The sequence below is a fragment of the Nomascus leucogenys genome, chromosome 15 (genome assembly GCF_006542625.1).
Source record: "Nomascus leucogenys isolate Asia chromosome 15, Asia_NLE_v1, whole genome shotgun sequence".
In the NCBI taxonomy this organism is placed as follows: Eukaryota; Metazoa; Chordata; class Mammalia; order Primates; family Hylobatidae; genus Nomascus; species Nomascus leucogenys.
The window spans coordinates 58199839-58224699 of NC_044395.1; the positions used below are offsets into that span (position 1 = coordinate 58199839).

Below are 24861 nucleotides of genomic sequence, written 5' to 3' on the forward strand. Positions count from 1 at the left end.
TGGCCAAGGGAAATCATATAAGGAAAAGTATCGTGAGAAAAGTTAAAGGTTCTAGGAGTAACTTTGGAGGAGTGCTACTGCTTAATGAACAGCTAAAGCGGCATGCAAAAGGAGGCAGAAATAGAGGTCAGAGCAGTATTTAGAAGGAAAACTAGGAGAGTACTAGGAAAATAGTGTTAAATGTTTCAAGAGGTGAGGGTATTTCAAGGTGTATCAAATAAAATCTGGTCACTGCTTACTGTGTTTACAAGGAAGGCCCTGCATGTTCTGGTCCTTTCCACCATCTCTTATCATTGGTCCTGCTACTGGCCTACACATGTTCTTTAAATTCTTTAAACATATCAGGCTCCTTCCTACCTTAGGACCTATGTGTTGGTGTTTGCTTTGCTAGAATGTTCTTTTCACATGTCATCTCCTCAGATGGTTAGCTAACCTTCCTCCCCCTTTAGCAGGATTGTTGTCAGACTGTCAAACTTGGAATTTCATCATACAATTTAGATTAAATTTTGCTTGGGTCTCAAATTCAGTTCCAAAAAAAATATTAAGAACATGTTAAAGGAAATTATTTGGCACAAGTTTTTGGCAATAAAGATTAAGAATTTTTAGAATTTAGAATGCACCCTCCCTAAGGCATCTTGACATGACATGATTGTTGAAATGGTGAAGGCTGCATCTCTTTTATAGTCCCTTTCCACCAAGTGTGTTGCATGGTAGAGGGATAGGGGAAAGCTGAAAAGGGGGTATCTGCAGTCTACTCTGTTAGGCATGTAGAAATAATGAATGCAAAATATGTCACAGTATTGACAATCCAGTGAACACAAAACAGTAGTCAAATAGATGATCATTTTCTGAATGATGAGAAAAGCACTTGGCAAAAACTTTTAAAATCCAGTTTAAAAGTTTTCTGGGAGTTCACTTAAGGTCAATGAACTTTGACTAAACTAACAGTAAAGAAGTGATATGGAGGTTGGGGATGGTTTGGGAAGGGTGTAGTGAAAGTTGCTGATCAGTCTTACGCTGAATAAGTTCTTCCCAAACTAAAGAATAGCAGTTCCTCTGTTCTTTCAAAATGTTAAGATTCACTGTGAAATTTCAGGGCCAGAAAGAATAAATGGCCAGGCAATCAGTGACCACTTTATATTAAACTATTTGCCATCTTGAGGGCTTCATAAAACTCCATACATGGGAGAAAGTGAACTTTGTAGAACCTTTTTTTTTTTTTTTTTTTTTTGCAATTTTGCTTTTTATTTTCCAAAGAGCCATTTTTGTAGCTATCTAGGTTGGTGTGTATTGAATGTACTTTTGTTATACTAAACATTAACTCCAAGCTCATGGATTTTCCTTATGTAGCTTTCCTCTCTTCATAGTTTGGCACAAGAATGATTCTTAGTGCCGAGTATTTTCTTTTTCTCCTGGTCTCTTCTCAGAGCAATACTGGCCTTTCACCTGGTTTTGTATCTTATTTTAGAAATGGCCTTGTTCTCAGATTTTATTTAAATGTTGGTTGGTTCAGTCTTTGCTGCAAATGGCTTTCATGTCTGTGGAAGATAGGAAAAAAGAAAGAAACAAACATAAATTAAAATAGAAGTGATTCCACATGCATCTAGAGACAAAATTATTGCAAAAGACAGTAGAGATCAATGCCAAGCTGCCCCCAACCCCTACTCCTATAAGGATTTGAAGACCAGAAAAGCTAAATAACTTGCTAAAGATTACAAAGTATTGATGAGAATATATCATTCTCATTATTTTCATGAAGATAACATTCTAGAGAGCTGTATTTTAACACATAAGCTATTCATAATATGCCAAACTGCTTTCCCTAGTTATCTTTAAGAAGGGAGAATATACTAAAAATTTTTCTTTCTAATTTTCTGAGTTTGCAGTGTTGTTTTGAGCATCATTGTTGTTAGTATCATGGTTAAGGCTATGAGCATTAGAGTCCGAAATGTGGATTTGAGTCTGGCTTCCACCGTTTACTAAGCTATGACTTTGACTTTTGGGAAAGCTCCTCAACCTCTCTGAATTGCAGTTTCTTATTCTGGAAGATAAATGTATTAATACATACTTAGATTGAGTTAACTATGAAGGGATTAACTCTAAGGTTCTTGGCCATTTAGTGCTTGGCCCATAATGGTAGCCACTAGTACTACTACTGCTATTGCTGCTATTACTTATAATAGAACACTTGATACTGAGCAGTATCTTTGGATACTGACATAGGGTGATCATTATTGAATTATTTAAACATTCATCTGCTTAAAGATTAGATGCTTTCTTACGCAGTTTTTCAACATACCTTCCAGTTCATTTTATCACTCTGTTACTTTAGAGGAAGCACTGTGGTCGTTAGTTCTTACTCTATCAAAATGATATTTAACTCTTGGATACCTCAATCAGAGCCTGATCCTTACTATAATTGAAATAAAAATTATTGAGCCTCTTCTGCATTTTATGCTAGAGACCTTGCCCTGCATTGCCAGGGAAAATCATCAACTACTGCAAAATTTAAAAATCCCTATTGCCGCTCATCTTGGAGCATCCTATGCTCCGTAAGTATACACACAATTTCTTGTGATAAAGTACCAGAAATGTCATTTTACTTATTTAGATGTACTGTACTATTGCCAACCTACTGAGAGATGGCACAGTCACAGATTGGAAACTCAGGGCCTTGTAATTGTTGAATTTATTGTTTGGGCCAGACCTGGATTGTTTGACCCCTTTTAGATACTGAGGGCCTCAGTGACATATATCTGAGTATTTTTCTGTATTTGTAATGTTACTGTTTGTGAGGATGTGCTTTTTAGTTTACAACTGAGGAAGCCTGTCATCATCATTAGTACTCATTCATTCAGCATGAGCACCTGTTTTATCTTAGGCACTAGGGATGTGAATATGAATAAAACATGATTCCTGTTCTGGAAAACACCGGGGGAGAAAAATAACTTAAATAGATAGTTACATTTCAAAGTGATATGTTCTATATAATAAACATGAAAAAAGTGTTATAGTAATACACGAGAGGGAGCAATAAATTTGGGGGAGTGGTAAGGATTCAAAGGGGAAGTGACAGTTGAGACAAGTCTTGAAGGTTGAATGGGAATTTTCCATTTGGAGGGTAGAGGAGAAGGGGAGGAGGCAATACAGGGTAGGGAAGAGCCTATGCAAAAACCCAAGGGCATACATGGGACACGCTAGGAAAGGAGAAGGTCTTCAGAGTGGCTGGAGAAAAGGATGTGTGGGAAAGAACTGAGTTGAAATTAGGAGTTAGAATTTTATTCTTTGGTACTAAGGAACCATTGAAGATTTTAAAATTAGGGCTGACATAATCAGATTTGAGTTTGGAAACCTGTAGTTTGGGACTGGAGGAAGACAGGTGCCAGACACCAGTTAAAAAGCTGTTATTTTCTAAGCAGTAGACAAAGGTTTACACTGACAATAGCTGTGGAGATAGAGAAAAGCTGCGAGATTTCGGAGTTTTCCAAGGTGTAAACAACTAAATTTTGTGATCAAAATGATAAGGGCCATGTAATAAGCTGGGGAATGTGGGATCTGTCTTGGTGGAGTAGGTGGATTAACTGAGATTAACAGAGCTGGAGGAAATGTAAAAAGAAAGGCAGGATTGTTCATTTTGTCTTTTGTTTGTTTTGGGGAACAGGGTCAAAATTTTCATTCTGCACAAGGTAGGTTTCGTCTTTTTCAAAACATTCTAGTCGACAAGTCTGTAGCTGAATCTTGGAAGAAGGGCATGACCATAGTAATGTTTTTGCGCTCCTACTGTTTATTTTTTCAATAAAAACTAAGGTTCTCAGGTTAGCAGATCATGGTCTTAGGAAGGTAGCTGTAGAACCAAAATATAAATTCCTAAGCTTCTACCAATTGGGTCTTACTGAAATGGCAATTGAGAGAAAAATAAATCTCTTGGTTTTCACCATAGTTACTTTATGTTTCCTTTCCCAGAGTATCTTTACTAAAAAAATTAAAAAAAAACATATATATACAAAATCCATCTATTTTCTACACTGAGTTTTCTGATCTTAATATTATTTGGCTAAATGACAGATTAGGTGTGCTCAGGATCAAGGATCATGGCTAAGGAGCCTCAAACAGCTTGCTTTGTTCTAACAAAACCTTCACATTTAAAGATTAAGTCCTCAAGAAATACTTATTACTTCATACATGCTTGATCTAATCTCAGCTGTTACTTGGTTTGAATGTGAGGGAAACAATAAGTATTAACGAATGACAAATGTAGTGTCCACTTCACTATAGGAGTTTAAGAGTAAGGGATTTTTCTCCCCATTTGGATGGTTGAGCTACAGTCATCTGGAATCAAGGGAATAAAGTAGTTCCTCAAAATCTCTCACCTCCACCATTGACTGAAAAACTTGAGTGGTCGTGAAGGACTTGAGTGGGCTTTGAACAAGGTGAACTGCTATATGTATCTGACGTTCTTTTTTCATGTATTTAAAAAATAAATGAACACACCTTATCTACATGAAATTCTAGTTTTCGGAACACACCTTATCTACATGAAATTCTAGTTTTCGCTGTCATCTAGATAATTTTCTGTGTGGTTTCTTGGGCTGCGGTGTTTTTTTCTTTACTTTGTTCTTGATTGCTGTGAAATGCAGTTGCCTGCTGTTTAAGGCAGCTGCAGTAGAGTGCACCCAGAAGTGGTTATGTTTCTATATTTAGTAAAACCATAGGATTTGTGAAGCAGTTGCAGATTCCTTTAGGATAAAATGGTTTCTATAAATGTAACTTTTTTTTCCTTTTTTCTTTTTTTGTTTGTTTGTTTGTTTATTGAGACAGGATCTCACTCTCGCCCAGGCCAGAATGCAGGGGCATGAACATGGCTCACTGTGGCCTCGACCTCCTGGACTCAAACGATCCTCCTGCCTCAGCCTCCCAAGTAGCTGGACCTATAGGCACAGGCCATCACACCCAGCTATTTTAAAAGATTTTCTGTAGAGATAAATTTTCACCATGTTTCCCAGGCTGGTCTTGCACTCCTAAGTTTAAGCATTCCTCCCAGGAAGTGCTAGGATTACAGACCTGAGCCACTGTGCCCAGCCTCAATGTAACATTTTTAATGAAACCATTATTATCACCTATTAGAGAAATATATAGCAGCAAATATGTGTCAGTCTGTGGACAAGACAGAGGCACACCAAACTTTTTTTAATTTCCTTAAGAGCTCACTGAATATTTTAAATACTTAAAATTAATCATGTGAATTCTAATTTTATTCTCTTAATCTTGAATTGCAGAGCTTTTACTCAAGTGTTTGCCTTTGGTCCGACCTTCCGAGCTGAAAATTCTCAGAGCCGGAGGCACCTGGCAGAGTTTTATATGATAGAAGCTGAGATTTCTTTTGTTGACAGCCTTCAAGATCTCATGCAGGTAGGTACACAAGTTTTAAAATACCAGCTATCTGTGACATTAAAATGTTTCTGTATATATTTTTACCTCAGACATTTATGTGTTACAGATGTTCATAAAGTGAAAAGAAGAGGTAACTACTTAATAAACACTTACTGCGTGCCTTTACCGTAATAGTTTAAAATACAAGAGTCAGATTTAAGTTTATATCCCAGCTCTGCCATTAGCTTTGCTATGAAGTTCCGTGACTTTCATGATCTTTAGGTTCCTCAACTCTAAAATTAGAATAATTGTGCTTACTCCTAAGGTTATGTGAGGGGTAAATGAAATTGTATATATAATATAAAGCACATAGCATGGTGTCTGGAACACAAGCAGGTTCACTAAATAGTAGCTCTGGTTTGCTAGGAAAATAAACCAAACATCTTTATAATTATATAAATGTCTGTAATACTTACATAAACCCCTATGTAGCTATATTAGAAAGCATCCACAGGAGCTATCAGCTAGATGGTCATGGTCAGGCAACAGATCATGAAAGACCTTCTATTTCAATGCCATAGTAAGGAGTTTGAACTTTATCCAAAATTTAAGGAGCAAGAGTTCTAAATTAGAAAATGAAGGTCAGAGCTATATTTTAGACACAACTTTTTAGGAGCAATATGAACAATGATTTAGAGGTAGATAAAAGTAGAGAGGCCTTGTTAGGAGGCTGTAGACATAATCCAGACAGTGCACACAAGTGGAATTGAATGGACCAAGATTTGATGCTTAACCACTCACGTGCTATGTGACCAACTTAGACAAGGGACAATCTCTCTAGGCCTCAGTGTCTTCATCAAAATTCTAATACATAGGAATAAAAATTCCTACTTTATAGGCTACTTGAGAAGATCAGGCAGATAAAATATGTGTGTGTGTGTGTGTGTATGAAGTACATGTGTGTATATATGTGTGTGTGTGTGTGTATATATATATATATGAAGTACTTAGCATAATTTATGACACTTAGTAAATACCCAGGAATTGTTAACTTTTAAATTACGAATTGTCTATTCAGAAGCATTGTGGTTACTATCTTAGTTTGGATTTGTAATTATGGGATGTTTATTTTAGTGATTTTCATCAACTCTCTGTTAATTTATATGTCTTTCTACTCTTACCCGGTAAATGACCTATTTCCACTTAAAACATAAATACCATATATATCACAAATAGAACAGACTAATTATTTTATTACCCTGTCTTGAGTTGGATTTCCTAGTAAACAAAACTCTCTAAGGCAGAGATGTGTGGGCAGGAGCGTTATTGGGGAGTGCTCTTGAGAACAGCATTCGTAAGGAAAGGAAGAAAGTCACATTGAACAGTGGGAAGCGTGAACTGTGATCCATTTACAAACAGAGGCCTTAGCTTCTTCTGTGAAGAACTTTGGAACTGGAATGGTCCTAAACCAGATGGGAACAGTTGTTCCATCTGAAGGCAAGGCGGTAGCACTTTGTGCCTTCCCATATCAACAAATCATTGGATGTGATTAGCCACTGGAAGGTGCATAACCTTGAGTAAGGCAGCACCTTTGGGTCTCGACAGTTCCTGATGAAGCACTCAACTATAAACCATCAGCAGTTAATAATATTCCTGGATTCCCGTATAGGGCACTTGGCCCTGAAGGGGCATTCTGGCCACACAATATAGCATTTCACTTCCATATCCCCTTTACACTTCCCACTGAGCATTTTGGATCAGTCCCCATGGGACATTTTTGGTTATCCCTATTAGGGAATGGGCAGGGAAGGGGGAAGAGTGGTCATTACTAGCATGTAGTTGGTAAAGGCAGAAGTGCTGTTCAGCAACCTAAAGTGCACAGCCACCTTCTCCCCAGTAATTAGCTGGCCCAAAATATCAGTAGTGCTGCTGTTGAACAACCATATTCTGGACTGTAGGGATTCAGGATCTGAGCTTCAGAAGGAGTCAGTGGCATTCCTTAAGTAGCTTTCACTTGAGCCCATCCCCTAATTCTTTATTAATCTTTGTTCTACAATTATATTTTACCATGTGACAGGTTGCAAGATATCGTTTATTTTTCTCAGTTATATTAGTAAAAACATTGAGGAATAGATAGGTTAAGCTACATACCTTTTTAGTAAGTGTGAGCAGAATTCAGTTACAGATTTTTACCTTTGCATTCAGTCAACAATGCCATGAAATTATTTTATTCTGCTCTAAACTGGAGCATTTCAATCTAAACTTAGGGTTTAAAATTCGTCATTTCTTTATTTCATTTTCTTTTTTTTTTTTTTTTTTTTTTTTTTTTTTTTTTTTTTGAGACAGGGTCTCACTCTTGTCTCCCAGGGTGGAGTGTGGTGGTGCAGTCTCAGCTCATTGCAGCCTCTGTCTCCTGGGCTCAAGCCATCCTCCCACCTCAGCCTCCTGAGTAACTGGGTCTGTAGGCACACACCACATGCCCAGCTAATTTTTTGGTAGAAACAGGGTTTCACCATGTTGCCCAGGTTGGTCTTCAACTCCTGAGCTCAAGCCATGCGCCTGCCTCAGTCTCCCAAAGTGCTGGGATTACAGGCATGAGCCAGCGTGCCCAGCCTCATTTTCTCTTTTTCTTCCATTTCTTGACTTTGTTTTTATCTGTAGATGCCCTGACTGATGGATTTTTAGGCTAGTTTCTTAAGCTTTGGTGATTAATGTCCAGGAATACTGTGAACCAGAAGAACACACAGAGTCATTTTATTCAGAGCATTACCTTGTATTACCTTTTCTGGTGTTATCTCAGATATATTCCAAAATAAGTCAGGAACTGATTAAAAAGGGTTGGACTACCCCAGAGAGATCAGTTATTCCAGGAGAACAGTTACTTGTCCAGTGGCTTTAGATGGGGTGGGCCTGGGCAAGGAGGTAGCTTCAGTGACATTACTCCCTAAGAGTTGCATAATAGGTGTCTGAAGTAGTTTTTATTTATCCATTCACCAGTTGAAGGACATTTAGTTTATTCTGTTTTTGAAAGTAATGAACAAAGTTCCCGTAAATATTTATATGCAGGTTTTGTATGAATGTAAAGTTTCATCTCTCTCTGTTTTTTTGTTTTTTGAGGCAGGGTCTCACTCTATCACCTAGGCTGGAGTGCAGTGGTACAATCATAGCTCACCTCAGCCATGAACTCCTGGGGCTCAAGTGATCCTCCCACCTCAGCTTCCCAAGAAGCTAGGACTACAGGTGCTATTTTTTAAATTTTTTGTATTGACAGGATCTCACTATGTTACCCAGGCTGGTCTCAAACTTCTGGGTCCAAGTGATCCTCCTGCCTCTCAGCCTCCTAAAGTGTTGGGATTACATGTGTGAGCCACAGCCACCCAGACTCGTTTCTCTTGGGTAAATTCCTCGGAGTGGGATTACTAGGTCAGTGTTTGATGTGATGTTTTATAGTTTTCATTATACAGATCTTGGTTAAATTTACTCCGAAGTGGAGTTATCCCTTGGTATCCAGAAGGGATTGGTTTCTGGACCCTCCCCACTCCCTGCCATTATGGATACCAAAGTCCATGGTTACTTATGTTCCTTATATAAATTACAAAGTTTCTTTCATTTTATAGGGAAGAAATCTGTTTTCCAAAATGACTGTTCCATTTTGCATTCCTACCAGCAATGTATGGAAGTTTTACTTGTTCTAGTTCTTCATTAGTACCAAGTACTGTCAGGCATATGTGGTGGTTTTAAGCCATTCTAAGAGCTGTGTATTAGTATCTCATTGTGGTTTTAATTTGCATTTCCCTAATGCTTATTGATGTTGAGCATCTTTTCGTGTACTTACTGGCCATCTATATGTCATCTCCTGTGAAATGTATTTTTATTGCCCATTTTCCATATGGCTTGCTTGTTTTTTTCACTGTTGAGTTTAGAGAGTTCTTTATATATTCTAGCTACTAGTTCCTTGTTGGATGTGCGGTTTCTGACTGTGTTCTCCTAATAAGTAGCTTGGCTTTTCCTTCCCGTTAGTTTTGATGACATCTAGTTTATCATTTTTTCTTTCATGGATTATACTTTTTGTGTCAAGTCTAAGAACTCTTTACCTAGCCCTAGATCTCAAGGATTTTATGATGTTTTCTAGCTTTAGCTTTACATTTTTCATGTAAGTCTATGATCCATTTTGAGTTAATTTTTGTGTAATGTGAGACAGAAGTTCTTGTCCCTTCCTTTGCTCTCTTCTCTTTCCCCTTTCCTTTGTACCTCTGGATAACTTCTTGCTTCAGCACCATTTGTTGAAAAGGCTGTTAGCTAAACTTCATCTATTGAATTGCTTTTGGGTCTTTGTCAAAAATCAGTTGGTCATATATATACGGATCTATTTCTGAATCCTCTATTCTTTTCCGTATTCTACTTAATATTTTAACACTTCAAGTAAAACAACAGTCTTACTACTATGTATTTCCCTTTACCTTCATCCCTTTATGTTATAGTTGCCATATGCATTACGAGTTCTATATATTAATTTCCTATTGCTGCTATAACACGTCACCACAAACCTGATGGGTTAAAACAACTCGAATTTATTATTGTATACTTCTGGAGGTGAGAAGTCCAAAGTGGATTTTACTGGTCTAAAATCCAACACTGCTAAAAGGTGTCAGCAGAGTTGCATTCCTCTTGGAGGCTTCAGGGGAGAATTAGGTCCCTTGCCTCTTACATTTTCTAGAGACTGCCTGCATTCTTTGGCTCACAGACCTTAAAAACCAGCAAGATATCATCTCAAATCTTTCTAACTCTCACCACCCTCATGCCTCCCTCTTTCATGTAAAGGATCCTTGTGATTACATTAGTCCCACCCACGTAATCTAGAATAATCTCATCATTTAAAGATTCTTAATCACACGTACACAGTTTTTTTTTTACCAGGTAGGCTAACACACTCACTGGTTCTGGGATTGGAGCATGGACAGCTTTGGCAGAGGGATAAATATTATTCTGCCAGTCACAGTTCACATACCTTGAAAACCTCTGGTGATGTTTGAATTTTTGCTCTCAATCACCATACATATTTTAAATAATTTCAGAAGAGGAAAAAACATCTGTTGTATTTACCTACATTTGGTAGTAATCGTAAATTACTGTTTCTGTTGTTCTTTCATTACTCAAGTTCCAGATTTCCTTCTGGGGTCACTTTCCTTCAGCCTAAAGAATTTCCTTTAATATTTAAAAGCATTTCTGCTGGCAATCAGTTCTTAGTTTTTCTTCATTTGAGAATTTTTTAATTTTACTGTCATTTCTGAAAGATGCTTCCACAGGATATAGAATTTTGGCTTGACAGTTCTTTTCTTTCAGCACTTTAAATATAGTATGCTATCTTTTGACCTCTGTAGTGTTTGAGAATAAATCCAGTCTTGAATTGTATTTTCCAATGTAAAGGGTCATTTTTCTCGGTTTCTTTCAATATTTTTTTCTTTGTCTTTGGTTTTCAGCACATGGATTATGATGTGTCTAGGTATAATTTTCTTTGAGTTTATCCTGTTTGTGATTTAGTGAGCTCCTTGAATTTAGCCAACTTGAGGGAGTTTTCAGCCACTATTTCTTCACATATTTTTTTCTGTGCCCTTTTTTGTCTTTTCTGCTTCTGTTACTCCAGTAACACGAATGTAAAACCTTTTGATATTGTCCCATGGTGCTGTAATGCTCTGCTTATTATTAATGAGTCTGTCTTTCTTTCTTTCTTTTTCTTTCTTTCTTTCTTTCTCTCTCTCTCTCTTTCTGTCTTTCTCTCTTTTTCTCTCTCTCTCTCTCTCTTTTTTTTTTTTTTTAGACAGAGTCTCACTGTTGCCGAGGCTGGAGTGCAGTGGCACGATCTCAGCTCACTGTACCCTCCACCTCCCAGGTTCAAGCATTTCTCCTGCCTCAGCCTCCTGAGTAGTTGGGATTACAGGCACCTGCCACCACACCCGACTAATTTTTGTACTTTTATCAGAGACGGGGTTTCACCATGTTGGCCGGGCTGGTCTTGAACTCCTGACCTCAAGTGATCCGCCCACCTCAGACTCCCAAAGTGCTGGGATTACAGGCGTGAGCCACCCATGCCTGGCTAGTATTTTTTCTTTCTGTAATTCAGAATTGGGGGCATTTCAACTGAACTGTCTTCAAACTTACTAATTCTTTCCTCTTTTATCTTCATTGTGATAATGAGCCCATCCTGTGAAATTTTTATTTCACATATTTTCCAATTCTAAAATTTTTATTTGTTTATTTTTAGTTTCTTTTTCTCCACTGAGAAGTTCTCTTTCTCTTTAAGAATGTTTCCCTTTACCTGCAGAAGATGTTTATAATACCTGCATTAAATTGTCAGATAATTCCAATATTTGAGTCTTCTATGTGTATGTGTCTGTTGATTATTTTTTCTCACGAGAATTCATAAGATTTTCCTGGTTCTTTGTATGTCCAGTAATTTTTAAGTATATCCTGGATGTTTTTAATGTTGCGTTCTGACACTCTGGGTTCTGTTAAAATCCTTTGGAAATGGAATTATTTTTGTTGTTGTTTTTACCAGTTATTAAACTGGTTAGATTCAGACTGTAAGTTTTATTTTACTTTCTATTGGCATTGGTCTCCATGTCAGTTAAGTTTTCAAAGCCTCTGCTATGCTATTTGAGTCTTTCTGATGCGTGTGCTACTCATAGTCTGGAAATTGCACAGTGATTTTTATTGTAGTTCATTGTCAGAAGCGTTCACTGTGCTTCTTTGGGTCTGTTTCACATATACATTGCTTGGAGGTGAGCCCTGGCCTTATGTTACTTCATACACAATTAGAGGGTCACCTTCTCCCGTTCTTCAGAATTTCCTTCACACTGTCTGGCCCCCTCATTTTGGTTTCTCTGGCCAGAAAGACAGATTTCTCCCAGGTCTTAGTCGCCACCATGTTATTCATTTCCAGGTGACTGTGGCTACCATTGGGTCTAATTGGCAAGAGAAAATATTAAAAAATAATAATAATAGGCTGGGTGCAGTGGCTCACGCCTGTAATCCCAGCACTTTGGGAGGCCGAGGCAGGCAGATCACCTGAGGTCAGGAGTTCGAGACCAATCCGGCCAACATGGTGAAACCCTGTCTCTACTAAAAATACAAAAACTAGCTGGGCATGGTGACACGCGCTGTAATCCCAGTGACTCGGGAGGCTGAGGCATGAGAATCGCTTGAACCTGGGAGGCGGAGATTACAGTGAGCCGAGATCGTGCCGCTACACTCCAGCCTGGGCGACAAGAGCAAGACTCTGTCTCAAAAAATAGTAGTAATAATAATAGAGATTACCCACATCCACGCTCTTCAAAACAGCAGTCTCCCTTTCCCAGTTCCTCTGTTGGAGAAGTAGGTCTTCTCTTGGTGTTTTAGGTGCTTGTGCCACTGTCACCCTGACAGTGCCACTCCACACCTGGGGCTACCTTTTGGCTAGGAACAGAAGAGAGAAAAGAGTGGGGGACAAAACAACCAAGGATTTTCCTAAAAACGCTATCCTACAGGGACTTTACCAGACTAGTAGTAGGAGCTTTCTTCTAGAAGTTTTGCTTCCTATGCCTACTAAACAGATCAACAACGTTTTATCACCAAATCAAAACCAGGAGACAAAGGAGGTAAAAATGGAACTAAAATTCATCTCCATTTCAGGTTATTAATCAAGTTGACTAGTTCCCAGTCCACCTATCATTGTTTATTTTTCTGAGTCCTTAGGTAGTTGCTCTTTGTATTCTGACCAGAGTTGTTTTTTTTTTTTTTTACTTTAAGTTCTGGGATACATGTGCAGAACTTGCAGGTTTGTTACATAGGTATACATGTGCCATGGTGGTTTGCTGCACCTGTCAACCCATCAGCTAGGTTTTAAGCCCCACATGCATTAGGTATTTGTCCTAATGCTCTCCCTCCCCTTGTCCCCCATCCCCCGATAGGCCCCAGCGTGTGATGTTCCCCTCCCTGTGTCCATGTGTTCTCATTGTTCAACTCCCGCTTGTGAGTGAAAACACACAGTGTTTGGTTTTCTGTTCTTTTGTTAGTTTGCCTAGAATGATGGCTTCCAGCTTCATCCATGTCCCTGCAAAGGACACGAATTCATTCTTTTTATGGCTGCATAGTATTCCATGGTGTATACAGTATCCAATCTATCACAGTATCCAGTCTATTACTGATGGGCATTTGGATTGGTTCCAAGTCTTTGCTATTGTAAATAGTACTGCAATAAACATGTGTGCATGTGTCTTTATAAAGTCGAATGATTTAAAATCCTTTGGGTACATACCCCGTAATGGGATTGCTGGGTCAAATGCTTTTCTGGTTCTAGATTCTTGAGAAATTGCCACACTGTCTTCTCAGTGGTTGAACTAATTTACACTCCCACCAACAGTGTAAAAGTGTTCCTGTTTCTCCACAGCCTTGCTAGCATCTGTTGTTTCCTGACTTCTTAATAATTGCCATTCTAACTGATATAAGATGGTATCTCATTGTGGTTTTTATTTGCATTTCTCTAATGACCAGTGATGATGACCTTTTTTTCGTATGTTTGTTGGCTGCATAAAATTTTTAAGAAGTGTCTGTTCATATCCTTCACCCACTTTTTGATGAGGTTATTTGTTTTTTTCTTGTAAATTTGTTTAAGTTCCTTGTAGATTCTGGATATTAGCCCTTTGTCAGATGGGTAGATTGCAAAAATTTTCTCCCGTTCTGTAGGTTGCCTCTTTACTCTGATGATAGTTTCTTTTGCTGTGAGAAGCTCTTTAGTTTAATTAGATTCCATTTGTCAATTTTGGCTTTTGTTGCAGTTGCTTTTGGTGTTTTAGTCATGAAGTCTTTGCCTATGCTTATGTCCTGAATGGTATTGCCTAGGTTTTTTTCTAGGCTTTTTATGGTTTTGGGTTTTACATTTAAGTCTTTAATCCATCTTGAGTTAGTTTTTGTATAAGGTGTAAGGAAGGGGTCCAGTTTCTGTTTTCTGCATATGACCAGCCAGTTTTCCCAGTACCATTTATTAAATACAGAATCCTTTCCCCATTTCTTGTTTTTGTCAGGTTTGTCAAAAATCAAATGGTTGTAGATGTATGGTGTTATTTCTGAGGTCTCTGTTCTGTTCCATGGGTCCACATATCTGTTTTGGTAACAGTACCATGTTGTTTTGATTACTGTAGCCTTGTAGTATAGTTTGAAATCAGATAGTGTGATGTCTCCAGCTTTGTTCTTTTTGCTTAGGATTATCTTGGCTATATGGGCTCTCTTTTGGTTCCATATGAAATTTAAAGTAGTTTTTTTCTAATTCTGTGAAGATAGTCAGTGGTAGGTTGATGGGAATAGCATTGAATCTATAAATTACTTTGGGCAGCGTGGCCATTTTCACAATACTGATTCTTCCTGTCCATGAGCATGGAATTTTTTTTTCCATTTGTTTGTGTCCTCTCTTATTTCCTTGAGCAGTGGTTTGTAGTTCTCCTTGAAGAGGTTGAAGGACCTCTTCAATAAACTCTCCCTAGTTTATTGAGAGTTTTTATCATGAAGGGCTGTTGAATTTTGTCAAAGGCCTTTTCTGCATCTATTGAGATAATCATGTGGTTTTTGTCATTGGTTCTGTTTATGTGATGGATTAAGTTTATTGATTTGTGTATGTTGAACCCGCCTTGCATCCCAGGGATGAAGCTGACTTGATCGTGGTGGATAAGCTTTTTGATGTGCTGCTGGATTTGGTTTGCCGGTATTATATTAAGGATTTTCGTATTGATGTTCATCAGGGATATTGGCCTGAAATTTTCTTTTTTTTGTTGTGTGTCTGCCAGGTTTTGGCATCAGGATGATGCTGGCTTCATAAAATGAGTTATGGGAGTCCCTCTTTTTCTGTTGTTTGGAATAGTTTTAGAAGGAATGGTTCTAGCTCCTCTTTGTACCTCTGGTAGAATTTGGCTGTGAATCTGTCTGGTCCTGGGCTTTTTTGTTTGGTAGGCTATTAATTACTGTCTCAACTTCAGAACTTGTTATTGGTCTATTCAGGCTTTGAACTTCTTCCTGGTTTAGTCTTGAGAGGGTGTATGTGTCGGGGAATTTATCCATTTCCTCTAGATTTTCTCGTTTATTTGCGTAAAGGTGTTTATACTTTTCTCTGATGGTAGTTCGTATTTCTATGGGATCTGTGGTGATATCCTCTTTTTCATTTTTTATTGTGTCTATTTGATTCTTCTCTCTTTTCTTCTTTATTAGTCTAGCTAGCGGCCTATTTGTTAATCTTTTCAAAAAACCAGCTCCTGGATTCATTGATTTTTTGAAGGGTTTTTTGTGTCTCTATCTCCTTGAGTTCTGCGCTGATCTTAGTTATTTCTTGCTTTCTGCTAGCTTTTGAATTTGTTTGCTCTTGCTTCTCCAATTCTTTTAATTGTGATGTTAGGGTGTCAATTTGAGATCTTTCCTGCTTTCTGATGTGGGCATTTATTGCTATAAATTTCCCTCTTAACACTGCTTTAGCTGTGTCTGACCATATTTTTAAGTTATAATTGTTTAGAGAGATAGGTTGTAGTCAATTTATTTCATCTTGGCCAGCTAGAGAAATAAAGTGGTTTAATTACTAATATTTCTACTTTTGACTCTCAAAAGTGTCCCAGCTTGGATAGTTCGTTACATAATTATACACAAAGGTTTCTGACTGATTTCGTGAGTCTTAATGTTGATCTTCATGAGACTAATAATAAATTGACACTTAAGAAGAATATTCGTGTTTTGGTGTCATGATTTGCTACTCCAGTTCTTATTTATTTGGTACTCTGCTGGTGGTACTCAGGGTATATACTGTTCTTGAATGATTTAGTTAATTGTGATATACACTTCTTTTCCTAAAGACTAGAAAAAAGTGTGCTCTCCCCAAAAGTAATCTGCGTCTCTTAATTTTCTTCCTTTTATAAATTACTTTCCTTGGAAATTAGCATCTTTAGACAGAGTGGTCTCTTAAATATTAAATCAGAATGTTCTAACAAAGAATATTTTCCCCTTATGAGCTATAAGCAATTAAGTATTGCTGTTACAGTACAATTAATTAACATTTTAAGACATCTGAGTTATGCTAACCCTTCTGTTAGGTTTCTGGGTTTTTTTCAACTTACTTGTGGAGTATATTGTGAATGTCAAGATTAGGGCAGCCAGTGATTTTCTTATTCTGCTGGAAATGTACTTCTCAGGAAAAACAATGATTTAACAACCCCAGTGGTCAAAGTCTTCATCTTACAGATGGGTGTACTGTGTCCCTCAACAGTGCAGGCATATCATCTAATCCACCTGCTCTTTATTCCTCCCAATGTGTATTAGCTTTGTTTAAGTGATTGAGGCATATGAGCCTGCCTGAATCATTATGTTACTTAGTAATTTATTTATCTCACTGCTGAATTGAGGGTGATACAGGCTCAAGGTGAAGGATCTTTAGCTTCCTGTTGTTCTCCTTTCATCAAGTTCTTCCTTACCCCTATACCCTTCTCACCCTGCGCATTGGATTCATCTGGTTTTCTTTATTTTCCTTTCTTTTCCTGCAATAGTTTAGAATCTATACATTCTGTTTTTATTATTTTAATGGTTTACCTTATATTTTTTACATGAAATAAAAAGTTAGGCCAGGTGTGGTGGCTCATGCCTGTAATCCTAGCACTTTAGGAGGCTGAGGCAGGTGGATCAGTTGAGGCCAGGAGTTCGAGACCAGCCTGGCCAACATGGTGAAACCCTGTCTCTACAAAAAAATTACAAACATTACCTGGGTGTGGTGCTACACCCCTGTAATCCCAGCTACTCAGGAGGCGGAGACAGGAGAATTGCTTGACCCTGGGAGACGGCGGCTGCAGTGGGCTGAGATGGCACACTGCACTCCATTCTAGGTGACAGAGCAAGACTCTGTCTCAGAAAAAAAATTAAAAAAAAAGAAAGTTAACATTTCTCCCCTTTTTAGGATACAAGATCCTTAGAAAGTTTACTTTAATTCTGCTTATTCCCTTCAGATTTTTTTTTTTTTTTTTTTTTTGAGACGGAGTCTTGCTCTGTCGCCCAGGCTGGAGTTCAGTGGCGCAATCTCCGCTCACTGCAAGCTCCGCCTCCCGGGTTCACGCCATTCTCCTGCCTCAGCCTCTCCGAGTAGCTGGGACTACAGGCGCCCGCCACCACGCCCGGCTAATTTTTTGTATTTTTAGTAGAGACGGGGTTTCACCGTGGTCTCGATCTCCTGACCTCGTGATCTGCCCGCCTCGGCCTCCCAAAGTGCTGGGATTACAAGCATGAGCCACTGCGCCCGGCCCCTTCAGATTTATCTTTACTATTATCTAGTCTTTTGATTCTTTTTTCCCACCCCCCAAATTAGTTGTCATTACTATTTTATGTGGTCAGTGCCTTAAATAGCCACGTGCTCACCAATTTTTTTTTTTTTTTTTTACTTAATTAGATGTACATGTTGGTTGGAAAAATAAATGACCATAGTAATAGAATGTAAGAAAATAGGCTGGGTGCAGTGGCTCACACCTATAATCCCCACACTTTAAGAGGCCACGGTGGGCGGATCACCTGAGGTCAAGAGTTCGAGACCAGCCTGGCCACCAACATGGTGAAACCCCATCTCCACTGAAAATACAAAAATTATCCAGGCGTGGTGACACACACCTGTAATCCCAGCGGCTAAGGAGGCTGAGGCAGGACAATTGCTTGAACCCAGGAGGCGGAGGCTACAGTTAGCCATTGCACCACTGCCTGCATGAGAGAGCAAGACTCCATCTAAAAAATAAATAAATAAATAAAATGTAAGAAAATAAACCAGGAATGCAGTATAGCTTAGCAAGATGTCTAGAGTAAATGCCACTAGGCCAGGTGCAGTGGCTCATGCCTATAATCCTTGTACTATGGGAGGCTGAGAAGGGAGGATCTCTTGAGCTTAGGAGTTTGAGACCAGTCTGGGCAATATAGCAAGACCTAATTTCTACTAAAAATCAAAAAAATTAACTGGGTGTGGTGGTGCATACCTGTGGTCCCAGTTACTCAGTTGGCTGAGGCAGGAGGATCGCTTGATCCCGGGAGATCAAGGCAGCAGTGAGCTATGGTTATACCACTGCCCTCCAACCTGGGTGACAGAGGAAGACCTTGTCTCATAAATAAATAAATAACACTAACAATGACTGAAACATCATGAAATAGATCTGGTTGTCACTGGTATTTAAGTGTTTTCCTGTATCTGGTTATATTAATGTACTTCAATAGACAGTTACACCTTCACTATGCTTCCTGCCTCAAGAGGATCTACTAGTATGCAACAGAGGAAGAGAAGATACCTGCCTTTAAGGCAGCCTGTACTTTATACATATGTGCACCTTTATGAATACACCATTTAGAAGACCTAATATTGTCTCGTGGATTTAAAACCAAGAATGTTAGTTGTGAATAAAAACATTTTAGAAATATTTTCCATTCCAGTCACTTTTTTCCTTCTAAGAACAAGTTTCTATTATGAGTCTCCTGTGGGCACCTATGGTAGAATAATTTTTTTTGTTGTTTTTTGAGACAGGATCTCACTGTCACCTAGGCTGGAGTTGCAGTGGTGTGATCATGGCTCACTGCAGCCTCAACCTCACAGGCTCAAGTGATCCTCCCAACTCAGCCTCTTGAGGAGCTGGGACTACAGGTGCACACACCACTATGCCCAGCTAATTTTTCTTTTTATTTTTGTAGAGACAGAGTTTTGCCATATTGCCTAGGCTGGTTTTGAGAATAAGTTCTTATATACTGATTTTTGCTGTATGCTGCTTTATGTTATTTTTATTTTGGCCATTAGCAAAGCAAAAATGCATATATTTGTATTTGGATATATCATCATTTCTGTAATTTTAAAGTTGACTTTCATTTACCAATGAGCAAATGAACCACTTTTCAAAATGTTCTTACTGTTCACAACAACTGATGTTTGCTGTGTGTTTCTCTGAGCCAGTACTAAGCTAAGTGTGACACATGGTTTATCTCATTTAATTCTCGCAAACATCCTGTAAGTTAGGTGCTGTTATTACCCTGATTCTACAAGTGAGTTTATTGAAATTTGGAGAGACATTGATCAGTTATAGCTGTTCATTTGACATCTCACTTCTTTACCAGCATTGAAACTGTCAACATAAGATTAAAACATTTCCTTTTTTCTTCCTGCCTGCCACCCACCAAGGAAATTGAGATGCCTGGAAAACTGAACCAATTTTCCATGGTACATTCAAGGATTAAAAGACTTGGTGGATCCAAGTCTTTGCTATTGTGAATAGTGCCGCAATAAACATACGTGTGCATGTGTCTTTATAGCAGCATGATTTATAGTCCTTTGGGTATATACCCAGTAATGGGATGGCTGGATCAAATGATATTTCTAGTTCTAGATCCCTGAGGAATCGCCACACTGACTTCCACAATGGTTGAACTAGTTTACAGTCCCACCAACAACCCAGATGTCCAACAATGATAGACTGGATTAAGAAAATGTGGCACATACACACCATGGAATACTATGCAGCCATAAAAAATGATGAGTTCATGTCCTTTGTAGGGACATGGATGAAACTGGAAAACATCATTCTCAGTAAACTATCGCCAAGGACAAAAAACCAAACACCGCATGTTCTCACTCATAGGTGGGAGTTGAACAGTGAGAACACATGGACACAGGAAGGGGAACATCACACTCCAGGGACTGTTGTGGGGTGGGGGAGGGGGGAGGGACAGCATTAGGAGATATACCTAATGCTAAATGACGAGTTAATAGGTGCAGTACACCACCATGGCACATGTATACATATGTAACAAACCTGCACATTGTGCACATGTACCCTAAAACTTAAAGAATAATAACTAAAAAAAAAAAAAAAAAAAAAAGGCATGGTGGATTTATAGTTGCTAAAGCTTGGAGTGCAGTCCTTATTGAGCCCTGAACAGGTTTTTCATGTAAAATTGCTTACGTGTCAGGTGATTCTGTTTCGTTTCTCTTAGGTCATAGAGAAACTATTCAAGGCTACAACAATGATGGTTCTCTCAAAATGTCCTGAAGATGTTGAACTCTGTCACAAATTCATAGCTCCTGGCCAAAAGGTAATTAGTTTTGTGGATTAAGCCCAATACATCTACTGTTTAATGTGTTAATTATACATAATGAATAAAACTATATTTTTAAAATTTTCTTTTTTGTCTTTATTAAGGACAGATTAGAACATATGCTAAAAAACAACTTTTTAATGTAAGTAGATGTTATACTTTTTGAACTTTATTCATTCTTTATCACTGTATTTATCACACTATAATTTTTTAAATTTATATCTGCTTCTGTAGATCCTATATATATATAGACATATTATATATATATATATAGAGAGAGAGAGAGACACTCCTCAGATTCCAGGCAAGACCCATGTTCTAATTATTTTTATAGCTCTTGTGTTTGGTTCATAGTTGACAATCAGTGTTTCATCAATAAATTAATAAATCATAGCAAGATAAAATCTAGTAACTATTAACTATGTAACTATAATTCAAACTTATACTAACTTTAGTCATCAAAATTTGGCTTGATTAAAAAAAACAAACTGTAAAAAACACGCTCAGTGCAGGTTACAGCAAGAATTCAGGAACAGAAAACTAAGAGATTGCCACAGTGATCTGCCTGAGAGTTAATGATGATTTGGACTGTATATTAGAGTTCTCCAGAGAAACATGACCAACCACGTTTGAGGGCGGGGTGTGTGTGTGGCGATAGAGAGAGAGATTGAGAGATTATTCTAAAGAATTGGCTCACGTAATTGTAGAGGCTTCTTGCGTTTAAAGTCTCGGGGTAGGTGGACAAGCTGGAGAGTCAAGGAAGAGTTGCCATTCAAGTCCAAAGGCAGTCTCCTGGCAGAATTCCTTCTTTCTCAGGAGGAGATTAGTCTTTGTCTTAGCAAAAACTTCAACTGATTGGATTTAGCCCACCCGCATTATGAAGGGTAATATAATCTGCTTTTTTCAAAGTCCACTGATTTAGACATTAATTTCATCCAAAAAACACCTTCATAGAAGCATTCAGAATACTATTTGACCAAATATCTGGGCACCATGGCCCAGCCAAGTTGACACATAAAATTAACCATCACAGACCAGGATGGTGGCAAGAGTTCTCCTATTCCGAATATATTTTAGAGATAGAACAAACAGGATTTACTGAGGGTGAGAGAGAGAAGTTAAGGGTGACTTCAGGGTTTTTTTCTCCTACAGCTGCAAAAATGAAGTTGCTATTAACTGAAATTGGGAAATGCTTAAGAGAGTACTGGGGCAGGAGCTTTCAGAGGAAGGGGTGGTATCAGGAACACAGACATGTTAAGATTGAGATGCTTTTCAGATATCCAGCCATAGATGTTGGATAGGCAACTGAAAGTGTGGGTCTGGAGTTTTATAAGACAGTCTTGGGCATGAGTATATTGATAAAAGTGGTCATTAAGTAGATGAAGAAAGAAGTAATTTGGCCTTTTCAAGGAATCTCTGCTGGTGACAACCAGGGAAGGTTCTTAGTTTTCCATCTCCTATCTGATGAAAAGATTCAAAATGCAGAAATCATATTCACCATTTGTTGAATATTTACCCAGACAGTGATAAAATTTACATACATCAGTAGCTCATTTTATCTTCACAACTCCAAGTAGTTATTATTCTACAGATGGAGAATCCCTGCAAAGAGGTTGAGTAAAAGATGAAATGGCGATTCAAGGTCATGTTCATCTGATTTCAAAGCTCAGACTTTTAACTTGAGATTTTCATATATTTGGGAGGGCACTGGAATTAAGGGTAGAGTGGTTGTAGCTGCCCCACTATCATTACAACTCTTACATGTCACTTAACTCTTGTGCTTTGGAGTCCTGGTCCATAAAATGTTACGGTTGGAAAATGTCCTCTTGGGCTGTGCCATTTCAATCATCGTCGTTGTCACAATCCATTCTGCATACTACAAATCATAGTTGCAGTTTAAATTTGTGGGGAGAGGGACATCAGCAAGATGATGAACAGAAGGTCCCAGCCTTCACCACAGAAAGTCCATTTGGCAACTAGTCACATACAAGAACACCTTTGTGAAAATCTCAAAACTTGGGAATGAAATTGAGACACCCAGATGGACCACAGAGCAAAAAGTACATTAGAAGGGTAGGAGCAATGGTCTGTTTGATTGAATCCTCCCTCCCCTAAGTAGGCACAGTACCACACACAGAAGATTCCCCTTGGCACACAGTTAATGCAGTGGAAAAAGACAGCTAAGTTTCCCCAGCATTCTGTGATGCTTCCTAGGAGGCCCATTCCTGTCTCGCAGGGAACCCTGGGAGTAAGGTCTAGACTACCAGGGGTCAAGTAGGAACAAAGGAGTGGGGCAGTGCTCACAGCAACCAGTACACGGATCTTGGTGATAGCTGTTTTCCTGCCAGCAGTAGCACCTGATCAGAGATACCAGCCAGTGGCATAGCCCGTTGACAAAGCCTAGCTGGTTGCTGCAGAAGCTCAGTAGGAAGGTCTATCTGGTTTGAGCCCCTACAGGGCTGCCACCCCACCTAGCCTCAGCATCCACCCTCATGCTTTGCTCAGGCAGGCAGACATCACAAATGTTTTACATTTGTGTAACATACAAATGGCCAATAGGTTTATCAAAAAGTGTCCAACATCACTAATCAATAAAATGCAAATTAAAACCACACTGAGATAACCCCTCACACCTGTTAGAATGGCTGTTACCAGAAAGTAGAATGAGACACATTGGCTCATGCCTGTAGTCTCAACACTTCGGGAGGCTGAGGTGGGAGGATCACTTAAGCCCAGGAGTTCAGGACCACCCTGGCCAACTTAGTGAGACCCTGTCTCTACAAAAAAAGAAATAAATTAGCCAGGTGTGGTGACACGTGCCTGTACTGCCAGCTACTCAGGAGACTCAAGGTGGGAGGATTGCCTAAGCCCAGGAGGTTGAGGCTTCTGTGAGGTATGATCACAGACGCTGCTGCACTCTAGCCTGGGAGACAGAGCAAGACCTTGTCTCAAAAAAAAAAAAAAAAGTCAAATGATAACAGGTGTTGGCAAAGATGTGGCGCTTGGGAACCCTTTTATAACTGTTAGTGGGAATGTAAATTAGTAGAGCTATTATGGAGGGTAGTATGGGAGGTTTCTCAAAAAATTAAAAATATGTTTACCATATGATTCAGCAATCCTACCTCTGGGTACATATCCAGAACTGAAGTCAGTATGTCAAAGAGATATCTGCACTTACATGTTCTTTGCAGCACTATTCATAGTAGCCAAGATACAGAATCAACCTAAGTGTCCATCAGTGGATGACTGGATAAAGTAAATGTGTATAGTGCTATTCAGAGGAAATCTTATTTGTGACAACATGGATCAACCTGGAAAACTTAATGCTAAGTGAAAGAAGCTAGGCACAGAAAGACAAATACTGCATGATTCACCTTGATGTGAAATGTAATAAAGTTAACACTTACAGAAGTAGTGAGTAGGATGGTAGTTACCAGTGGCAGGTGAGGGGTTCTTGAAGGGAATGGAAAGAAATTGACCAAGGGGTACAAAGTTTCCGTTAAACCAGAGGAGTAAGTTTTCAGGATTTATTGCATAACAGAGTGACCATAATTAATTGTAGTGTGTATCTCAAAATTGCTACAGGAGTAGATTTTAAATCTTCTCACTACAAAAAAAAAACAAATGAAGCGTGTGAGGTGATAGATATGTTAATTACCTTGATATATTCATTCCACAGTGTATAATACCAAAAACACATTGTATCCCGTAAATACATAAAATAGTTATTTGTCAATTAAAAATTCAAACATTTTAAAATAAATGTATATGTGTGATTATTTGATTGGTGTCTACTACCTCTGTGATGTCAGAGGCTATGTTTAAATTGGTTACTGTTACACCCTCAGACACTACTGAGTGTCTGTTAAAGCCCAGTGCCTTTAACAGACACTCAGTAAATACTGAGTAATTGAGTGGACAAACAAATGACTTGAGTAACTGTGGCTGTAAACGTATTCTTTAGGCTGAATCCTCTCCTGAGGTTTCTTAATGGCTCATATCACTATTTATTTCAGTCACTGAGGGTAGTGAACCATGATTCACAGAACCTGGATTCTAATCCTGGCCCTACCATTTACCGGCCATTAATGAGTACATTAATATTTTTTAACAAATATTTATTGACTGCCTAATAGGAGTTAGGCACTTTGCTAGTTGTTGAGAATAATGAAAACAAACATTGATTTATTTTTTATGGAGTTGAAAATCTAGAGAAAAAGATGAACAGTTAAATATTTATATGAATAATGTAATTACGACTCTGATTAATAGTGAATCTTTAACTTTTCTGAACTTCAGGTTCCTCATCTATAAAAAATACTCTGTCTTATATTGTTGAAAGGATTCAATGACAATACTCTTAAAAGCAGTATGTCAGAC

The 24861-nt window shown here is 38.5% G+C and overlaps 1 protein-coding gene across 2 annotated transcripts in view; it reads left to right on the plus strand.

Annotated features, from left to right (window-relative positions):
- The window catches only part of NARS2 (asparaginyl-tRNA synthetase 2, mitochondrial), a 150366-nt gene that overhangs the window by 80990 nt on the left and 44515 nt on the right, over positions 1-24861 (plus strand). For both annotated transcript variants that reach the window (XM_003254654.3, XM_030829405.1), the window contains 3 exons: positions 5277-5409; positions 20380-20478; positions 20586-20623. In XM_003254654.3, coding sequence (XP_003254702.2) covers positions 5277-5409; positions 20380-20478; positions 20586-20623 — 270 coding nt within the window. The remainder of the gene's footprint in view (positions 1-5276; positions 5410-20379; positions 20479-20585; positions 20624-24861) is intronic.